This window comes from Protopterus annectens, chromosome 2.part2 (genome assembly GCF_019279795.1).
Source record: "Protopterus annectens isolate FY-2018-M chromosome 2.part2, PAN1.0, whole genome shotgun sequence".
NCBI lineage: Eukaryota > Metazoa > Chordata > Ceratodontiformes > Protopteridae > Protopterus > Protopterus annectens.
The window spans coordinates 549,549,075-549,560,003 of record NC_056730.1 but is presented as its reverse complement, the minus strand read 5'-3'; the positions used below and the strand labels follow the sequence as shown (position 1 = coordinate 549,560,003).

The 10,929-nt window shown below is 38.4% G+C and overlaps 1 protein-coding gene across 1 annotated transcript in view; it reads right to left on the bottom strand.

Moving 5' to 3' along the window:
• The window catches only part of LOC122795969, a 283,360-nt gene that overhangs the window by 127,939 nt on the left and 144,492 nt on the right, over positions 1 to 10,929 (bottom strand). Inside the window, exon 3 of the mRNA XM_044064451.1 lies at positions 9,324 to 9,539. Within this exon, the coding sequence (XP_043920386.1) occupies positions 9,324 to 9,539 (216 nt within the window). The remainder of the gene's footprint in view (positions 1 to 9,323; positions 9,540 to 10,929) is intronic.

Here is a 10,929-nt window from a genome sequence, read left to right as displayed (position 1 = left end):
AGTCATTCAGGATATTAATGCTATGGCTTTGCAAAACATGTCAAATGCTTTGTGTCAGTATGTCAGAGACCCTGCATAAACAATTTTTCTTTTTACACTATTAATTATTTTATCATTCGTAGCATCACACAAGCCATGTAAACCAGAATAATACGATAATTAACATTTTTAAGTGAAACTGTTTGAAAAAAAGCTCAACATTTCTTCGTTCAGTGCTTAATCATCAATAGATTTTCTTCTAATGGTACCACCCAGTGGCCAAAATAGGTAAGCAATGTACAAGCATCTCCTTCTTCAGAGCTATTTAGCACTAGTTATTTTAAGTGTTTTCATGGCAAGTACACTCTGCATATGTGTCTAGTTTAAATTTCACAATCTGTCAATTAATTCTCTCCTTTGCACATCTGCTTCTCTGTCTCTGATGCATTTTCAGACAAAACATCAATTATTCACTTCAATGATTTCATTCAGAACTGTTTGGTGCAACTCTTCATTTTCAACTTTCTGTTCAACAGCATGCAGATTCTTTTAAACTTCACTATTTTTGCTTTTTATAGCCCTATGAAATCTGCAAAACTGACTAAAAAGTTTGATAATGCCTCTTCTAATTCTTACAGTCATACCTGATGCAATCTTGATTTAAAAGTGTACAGACAAACCTGACTTCCCCTTTGGATTTGCATTTTTGCACTTCTTTTTTATATCCATTACTTCTGCAGTTCATAAGCAAATATATGTTTTCACTTCTATAGATACATTTTTCTGTTCAGTCATCTATTTCTTCACTCTGTGACAAAATGTCACATCAGGATGCTTAATAAACCACAGACAGAAGATGTGGTCTAACATCTATGAGAAAAATATTCCAAATGATTTCTTTGGAACTTCTGATATACAACATGACATGCAAATCACTGCAGCTAGCTCACCAGCATAAAAGTCACACATTCATACATAACAGGTGTGAAAAGTTTTGTCTCATTTAGTGTACTGTCTCACCTGCATATGCACATCCATGTTGTGCAAAATTCTCTCTCCCCTTTCCAGGGTTTGGGCAGAAGGGGGATACCTGCATGAACTGAAAAGGGATGTTTCACAACCCGCACTGGGGATGAAGGTGAGATTAGTCTTTAAAGGATGCTCTGACATTGCAGATGATGGCATATGGGTCCCTATAAATCAAAGCTTATAACTTGGAGTTCCCTCAGTCTGAAGTAAATACTACTAGCAATACAGTCTTATAGGATATGTTATTTTAGTTCAGTTGTAAGACATATTGAAAAAGGAGAAAGGAATATGTTTCTGTTACAAAGCTCAGGTCCTAAGACAGGGATGTAAGATATCAAGGCAGCTAGAAATAAAAAGAGTATAATGTTCAGTAGCTGCAATGGAAGCAATAGGAGGTACCAGTGAAATGCAGCCAGCAATGGCCAAGAGGTGCACCTTCACAGAGAAGCAAGCCAGACCTTGCCTTAACAGGTCTAAAAAACTACTGAAGAATTCATGGCATGTGACAGCAAATGGGGGGGTCTATCCACTTCTTTTCACAACAGTGTGAGAACTTTGACAATATGATGAATGGTAACTTCCAAACAGTGTGCCTCATTTCATCTTTGAGAAAGGACAACACACAGGGTAAAAACAACTGCATCTTTCAGGCTGTGAATCTGAGGCAAGTCTGTTTAGCATACGGCAGTTTCACATCCTGCTGAGTGAGAATATTGCAGGGCAAAGGAGGAACTGCTCATTCCTCTGTTGTCATTTAATTTAATCAACTGGGAGAAAAAAATGTCTTGACCAATTTGTAGCTGTAAGAAAGAGTTCTATGTTTTCATTCTTTGCTCTTACAAACACCTTTGAGATGAGTGCAAGAAAGAAATTATACAGATGGCCCAATTTTCCCTTAATTGAAAAGGCATTTACATCTGCTGCCTCTTTGTACACGTTGTCCTGAAACAAAACCTGGAATCTGGTTAATTAGTTCGGACAGAAGGATATCTAGCCTGTCTTCCAAGATGTCTGCCAACTGAGTATTATGTTACTTAGCACTTCGCCAGTGTGAAAACCAAGACATTGTTTAAAAAGCCAATATAAGCTATCAATTAGGGAAAATGTGGCTACTGGCTAGTAATTACACAGCCTAGATACTGAAAAGTAACCAAAAATTGACCAGAAAAGGAGAGCTCTGCCTGAGAAGAATCTTAAAGCTGTTCAGCAAAAAGTATTTCACATATTTGTTTTAATACAGGAGACTGCCTCTACCATATGGATGGCATCCATTGTGGTTACCCCATGCCGTGAGGGAAACCTTCACCATTAGCATCTTGGAAAAGCTGCTGCGAATTATAAAAGAAGAGATGCTTCCCTCTTTCTGACTTCTCAAAAAAGATCACTGAAGAGTGGAAAGCACACTACCAACAGCAGACAAAGTCTTTCCATCCTGTGTATCCTTGACCTTTGGGTCAAACAGGAAAGAACTGTCGAATGGGTCTCTAACAAAGGATGTTTTAAAGCAGTTCACAAAATTGCAAAAGCATATCCAGGTGTAATGGCACATAGCAATGCCAGTGCCCACTTAGCAAGACATGCCATAGGCTGCATTGGAGAGTGGTCACATAGACAGACTCATAATTGACTGCACTGCAGTCAACTGCATCTCAAGAGTATTTTGCACTTCCAGGAACTACTGTGTCTTTGCTACATCTGACACTTCTGACACCAGGTCTCAAAGTCTCGCCAGATGAGACAAAATAAATAAGTACTCTCAAGGCAAAAGTCGCTGAGAACTATGTGTGCTTTCCCATACAGTCCAAGCTACAGACTCCTTTTTTGGGGTGGGGGGTGGGGGTGGACCAAGGAACTTTCCTCTGAAATATCCATCTTGGTTGCTGACACCACCATGATGGCACCTACCAGGGGACCCTTATTCTAGTGCAGTCAAGTCTTTAGGTGGTGCAAGGAGCCTGTTTGGCTTTTTGGATTGCTTTCACCACATCTGATTCTCTCCATGCCCTCAGGGACACCAAATCAATAAGGGCATCCAGAGTGGGGAACCACCAAGGACATAGATGGAACAACATCAAAGGACTTCATAAATACCGATTCCTCTGTGGAAAGGGCCCTGGTGGTCCATCTGCACTGTGGCAATAACTAAGAAATCTCCAAAAGAGTTGTCATTGTGGGGGGGGGGATTTGGGGGAGTCTTCTACTTCATTGAGGTCATTGTCTTCGGGCAGAGATTCCTCAGGGGAATTCATGTGCTTCCTCTTGCAATGGCTGTTACTATGTACCTTCCAGACCTGAGAGCCTGAGGGGATCTGGAATGGGCAGGAGGCCCTTTAGGCAGGGATATTTGGAGGCCCAAAGGTGTAGGCTGTCCAAGAGACAGCTGAAGATCATCTGCAGGTCCAAACACTGAAGACAGAGGAGGATGAACAGTTGCTGATGACCACTCCATCTCTGATTTAGAGAAAATCCTTTCTAATACATTGAAAGCTGACACTGAGGCTAGACATCCGGAGTCAATATTCCTCATTACTGAGGATCTGAGTGAATCACCAGTGTCCACCACTTGACTCTATCTGCAGGGATGCCATTGACTGCCAATGCCCCAAGGGGAAGAAAGGCTCTGAAACCCAGAGTGTAGACCCCAATACCAGGACAATGGCCTCAGAATCTCAACCCTGAGGCAGGCCAGGCTCTGACACCATTGGAGTCAAGATAACCAAGGAAGGGGTTGGTGCCTGAAGCAACCAAGCCATCGGCGGTGACCTTGGTGATGACAAAACAACCAGTTCCACCCACCACAAAGTCAAGGGCCCTGGGAAAGAAAATGTAAGAGGTGGAGATGAACCTTCCAGCAACAGACTTTGGGTAAGCTGGGTAGCTGGGAAGAACCCTAAGCTGGATCTATGCATGTAAAATGGAGTGCATCAACTGCTCCAAATCTGATGACTTCAAACTCCCAACAGATCAGGTGGAATGAGCCAAAGAGGCCAGTGAGGGAGACTTGGGCATCTTCCTACAGGCACTAGGATCTGATGACCAGATCTGAACCCGAGAAGCTCAGATTTGTTACAGAGAGGGGACAGACTCCAGACAGAACTTTATAGGTGTCATTGCTGAAAAGTAGGTATGTATTCTGCCTATACTAGCCATTTCCTTAACCAAGAAGGGGCTGGGGATACTAGCTGTTGGTGATTTGTTACTGCTGAAACCAGTAGCACAGGAGATTGGACCTGAAAGGACAGAACTGACCCCGGCACTAAAGATACCAGAATGGCTAAAAGCTGGTGAACCTTCAGCTCCAGCTGATCAGATGCTGAGGGAGTCGTCAACTTGTGGTTCCCCTCTGCCTTTAGGAAGAGTCTTTGGGTCCTTACTTTACTCCAATCCTGAACACCGTTGTCTGACTTCTTGTGGGGTGACAGGCAAGGGGAAGTGGACAATAAACCCTTATATACTAATTTAGCTTGGAGCTCGTTCAGTGCACAGGTCTCAAAGGTCAAGCAAATGCTGCAATTGGCATCAAGATGGACTGCACCAAGGTAGTAGATGCATTGGTCATATTCATCCTGGGATAATAGCTTGTGACCACATGCTATGCAATTTTTAAATCCTTTCTCCTTCTCCTTTTTTGTCTCTTCTAGAAAGGGGAGACCACAACAATAAAGCAACAACAAAAGCACAGATAAAGTACTACACCCTAATTACATATCTTCCTATCAACCTAAAAACCAGCAAAAAATGACCACTGCTATATCTACACTAACAAACTGGAATTATCACTACTTTTTATACGAGAAAAGAATAAAAGGCTAATGACAGAAAAGGATGGGAATGCCTGGACACACTATACTATCAAAAAAGGACTAAGAACACTACACTAAAGCTATATTAACTTACTAAACCTAAAAAGGTTAGAGGAAGGCAAAAAGCTCAAAAACCTGATTTCAAGGATACAGTAATGGAGCTTAACAATCACACTGCAATCTCCAAAGGTGGCAAATGAGACATGAGATGGATTGGGGAGGCAATGTCTTCTAGGTAGGGGATGCAGAGCTCCTGGATCGAAGTCTCTGAAAATATGCCAGTACTGAATTCAATAACCCACATGTTGAAGCCAAATTGGAAAGACAACATCTGATCTCTATTTATGCATCATTTCCCAAGATGCATTAACTGGGTTACACTGGACATAAATTATATTTTCGAAGCAGCACGTGTATTTAATTGAAAGCTTTGAGACCCATCCAGTAACTTCATTATATCATATACCAATGAAAACCAAGCTAAAGATCCACAGTAATTATGCAAACATGAGACATTAATGCTTTCTTACTCCTCTGTTAAAACGATAGAAGTTTAAGGAATGGGTAGTGGGTATGATTCGACTTATTAGGGAAGACAGAAATTACACCAGAAGGGTTAGCTAGTGAGTGGGATAAAATGACAATGCACTTTAAATGCATTGTAGAAATAAAAGAGAAAGATGTGGGAAAGAAATAATAGGAAATATTCAAAGGGGGTTGACATAGGTTAAAGAATTACAGAAGCAGAATCTCAAAATAAGAAGAGGAGAAAGTGCAAAAAGTACTAAAGGAAAAGGTAAACATTAGGACAACATACAGAAGTATAGAAAGGTTGCTATAAATCAACTATTTTTGCCAATAGAATAATCCCCAAAACAATGGAGTTGTAGCAAAGCAGGTATATTCAAAAATAGTAGATTTATTGCCAAAACAAGTACAGTCAAACGATATATTGTTATCAGATTAGCGCTTTCTCTCATAGAGCTTCTTCAGATCATAGATAACAAGCCAGATACATTACAAAATATATACACAGCTAACCCAGCTTACTAACCTATCACATTCAATTACTAATTAAGCCTTAAAGTAAGAAATGCCAATATACATTGTTAATAACCTCAAAAACTAATCTAAAATCTATCTATCTGTATATATGTATACAAAACAAAAAACAAAATATAAAACCTATATACATTTAAAAATACTTATATAAAAACGACATCTCTATACATACATAGTCCATCTATTATGCAATCCTAAAAATTATAGCAATGTACTATCTCAAAAACTATAATGGTATAACATCTACATATATATTTATACTACCTCTATTCGTATGTATATATTATTAATGCTTATTCTATTCATAATATATATCCTTTATTTTATATTCCTACGTTTCCTAAGCGTGGGTTTTATTGAGGCTCTTTCATTAAGTCCGGAGCCTCTATCTGCTCTCAGCCTAATTATCCAGTTACTCTCCTTGCATTCTGTATGGTTTCTAACATCACCCCCACATACACTAGGTGTAATAACCTCTAAAGCCTTAAATAAAAATGTGTGTGCTTCTCCTTGTTGGGCAACAAGTTTCGCTAAAGCATTATGTAAATATTTCTTCCTCATATGATATATATGTTCACGTATCCTTTCCTTGAAAAGACGATTGGTCTTTCCAACATAAAAGGAAGAGCAAACTTGGAAGACGGCTAGGTAAACTAAATGAGTTGTCTTGCAATCAGCATTAACATGTGTAATAAACTCTCTGTGCAGATCCGGATGAAAAAATCCTGTGCTAGTATCAATGTAACAACAATAGTTACATTGCCCACATGGTTTAGTACTCCCACCATCAACCACGTTAAACGGCTGCTTGGGATAACATAACATCCTTTTCAAGTTATATTTATTCCTAAATAGAAAATGCGGTTTCTCTCTAACTATCTGCCTTACATCATTGTCCACACACAAAACAGACCAATGTCTAGTAACCATATCTCTAATATCTGCATGGTCTGATGTATATGAGGTAGAAATTTTAACACATGGTTGCCCCTTACTAGTCCCTTTCCTATCATAAATCTTAGCAGGTCCAAAATATGGTGCTGCTACATCTGACCTTAAACTTGAAATATTCATCAAATTGACATCTACTTCCTGGTGGCTATAGCCTCTCTCTAAGAGTCTCAGTTTTAAGTTATCCATCTCTGCCTCAAACCCTACCTCAGTGGGGTTCAATCTAGAGGCCCTCACACCTTGACCTTTAATGATGTTTTTAAAAATATATGGTGGATGCATGCTTGACCTCATCAAAAGTGTGTTACAATGACAAGGTTTACGATGTATACCTGTATTTATCAAGCCACACTCCAACTTTTCTATATATAAATCCAGAAAATCTATCCTATGGTTAGAATAGTGCATAGTAAATTTGAGAAAATCTGTTAGACTATTCATCATGGTGGACAATGAACAAAGCTGTTCTTCTCTCCCATTCCAAAGGACAAAAAGGTCGTCCACAAAATGACGATAAAAGATCACATGCTTTTTAAACACTTCCTGTTGAAACAGGACTTCTTCCTCCCAATGTGCCAAAAACATGTTGGCATAACTATTGACACATGGGGTCCCCATTGCCACACCATCCTGTTGTCTGTATATAGTGTCTTTAAACATAAAGATGTTATTCTCTAGTGTTAGCTCTAACAGGTGTGCTATCAGATCAATCTGCACTGGTGTATAATCACTGTGTTTCATCAAATAATTAGACACATACTGAACACCCAAATCATTGGGTAATACCGTAAATAAAGACTGCACATCTAGCGTGACGAATATGCATCCATCAATATTGTCATATAATTTCAGGGACTCATAAAGTTCTATTAAGAGCTGTTTAGAGTCCTTCAACACAAAAATATTCCTATTCAAAATTGGTCGAAGGTATTTCTCAACATATACCGACATATGTTCGGTGACCCAACCCTGCCCTGAGACTATGGGTCTCATAGGTGGGTTACAAACATTTTTGTGAATTTTGGGGAGCCCATGTATCATGGGAACTATTGGTGTCTTAATAAGTAAATAATCAAATAGTTCTTGGTCTATGATACCACCCTTAAAAATATCCAAAAGGGTGTCCATGACATATCTAATAATGTCATGCATCTCATTCATATTAATGACCTTATAGAACTCGAGGAACAGACGTAGGATGTAAGGAGGGAAGAGAGTGATAAGCATCTGAAAGGTAGTGTTTAACAATATTTTTAAAAGGGTAAAAAGTACCTTGGAAGAAAGTAGGTCTGGCTGTATAACCAAAAATAGGATAAAGGCCCTTCAGATCTGGCTTCACATAGACCATTGCCCACCCCAGTCAAATCACATCTCCTATAAGCAATTACCCAGAATGCTCTAATGCTCTGCCACTTCCTTTGTCACTTATCAATACGCTCTCATAACTATGCATCAGCAGTTACCATTAAATGACTTAAATATCTATGGCTTTTAGACATAAAAAAAATCTTCATCCCAATCTAAATCTTCCTCATTTTTTTCCACTACTCTAAGAAAAAGCACTCAAGAGTGGATTACTGTGGCAAATGCACCTGTGGTACAGTAATCTGTGCCAGATCCTATTACTTGCTAAAGGAACACTTCAGTACCACTATGTAAGACAAATACAACAATAAGAAAACATTCAAAGGATCTGAAATTTAAAAATATGAGAAAAATTATTTTTTTTATACATTAAATCAAACATGGATGGCACAGCAGTACATCAGTTAGAGCTGCTGCCTCACATGAGGCAGAGTGTATTCTGTGCAGTCTGCATTTTCTCTTTAGGCTCAAATGAGTTTTCACCTTGGTATATATATTTTTTTACTGCATACATGCTTCTGTGTGTGTGTGTGGGTGGGTGGGTATGTGTGTGTATATGGATACAGAACATTTCACCAAAATGTCAAAAATCCCAAACGTCATACCATTGAACTCAAAAATTCAAAACACAAAGATCTTGTTTTGCAGGGGGCAAGCCCCTTGTAGCCACTCACACTCCTCTGCTAATTATATATACCAACTCCAAGATCACACTACAGTAGAAAAAGGGCAAATTTGTCAATCCCCACTGTTCAGAGATCTCATAAAAAATCTGGCGATTTTTCAAACAGTTGATTTCTGATCAGATGTACTGGCTTTTTCACTATACGATGTGAAAAAACATTGTCACCATGTAGATAACTATCTATGCACACACACATCCAGTAATGTAGAGGTATCCCATCTAGGACTGGCTCTCTGCCTTACAACTGACAAGTGTTGGAATAGGCTGTGTCTTCTCAGCAGTCTTAAATTGGACAAAGCAAATATTGAAAATCAAGTAAGAAATTTCAGTCACATCAATAATTGTAAACAAATAAAAATAGAACCTTACACTGACTGAAGTATCGGTTAACAGACAAAGAATTAATTCTTGTTTGGGGTTTTGGGAGAACTGTGTCCCATAACTCTTACCTCAGGTCGTTTTTCTGAACTAACTTCTTCCCTGTTGTCCCTTGCATGAGTTTGAATATGGATTCTTCTACTGCCATCATGACTGTCGTTACACTCCAGACTTTTCCTTTTGGAAGCAGGAGGGAGTCCTTTCTCATATAATACACTAATATACTGTTTACTACACTTAATAGACTCCTCTTCATCCGGCTTTGAATTGATTTCTGACAAACTGTCCTAGAAGAGGAAAGATAAGCAACAAACACTTTCATTATCATTCAAGTATTATGCAAAAATAAGAAACTGCAACTCAGTATCACTAGAGACTTTCTTATAAATAAACATTTTTTGCAGCGCAAAATTCAGTCAAAATAATTGGTCTCAAATTTAGTGCAAATATGGCTAAAACTTACGTGACTATAACTGAGTGACACGGTTTCATCCACCTGTAAATAGAATGTTTTAATTTGCCTAATATACATTTTCATTACATTAACACCACAGAGCTCTATCCACCGTTTCTTTTTACACCTTTCAAGTGAAACAAACCACCACAACCTAGAAATATATATATTTTTAAAACAAGAAACATCTTTATTGAATTATCACTTATGACATAGGCAATCATACATTTATATAAATAAAAACAAACCATATTGACATATTTTCAGTTGCAAACATTATGCATCACTAATAAACGTCTATACAGTCACTGTCATTCAACCATTACATAGCTCATTCAATTCCTGCCTTCCCTTAAACTGCAATCATCCTCCAAAACATTATTCTGCATTTATTGTTCCCACAATTCCCATTTTTTCTAAGTAATTTGCTCCTACCCTTTTCTGAAAATACCACTTCCAGTTCTTTTATCTCTGTTACTATATTAAGTACTTCTAGTATGGTTGATGCTTTTAAATTCCTGACTTGGGTTAGACACAAGAACACCAGTTATCCTCTCATTCATTGGAATGGACTTTAATGCATTAATTACAGTTTCACTTATTATGTCTGACCTTTTCATTACTTCACAGAACTTTGAATAATCACTCATATAAAATACATTGATTCATTGAAGAGGAACAAATCTGTTCTTGCTCTGCTCCAAAGATGATCTGGACCTTCATTTGATATCACTGTTTCTTTTGGAATGATGCAATGGTATGCACTGCAGATAACAAGGGTCTGTGCTACTTGGGCAGCTCGAGTTCACATACCATATAAAACATTTCTTCTAATCATTCTCAGCAATTTACTATTCCTAGACAGGATTCATGTAAGCCATCAAATATTGGTTGTCTCAGTCATTTGGGAAAGTACAAAGTGTTAGGAACATACAGTAATATTTCATGACTGAGCAAGTTTACTATTGCAGACTAACTCTTAGGACTTCTGCCATAGAAGGCCCAGTTTTTAGAGCTTCTCATCCTTCTTCTTCTTCTAGGCAAAGCAGATACCCCTTTCACCTGGATGTTATTGATATAAAAAGGATGTCAATATGTGACATCTTTGGAGCATTCTTGCACTGGCAATGTAGTTTAACATGGTCTGACACCCAAACATTTGTGCTGATGGAAGTTATCCCAAGGCAGGCAGTCCAACCAGAAAGCTCTCAAGCTGCCTTTCC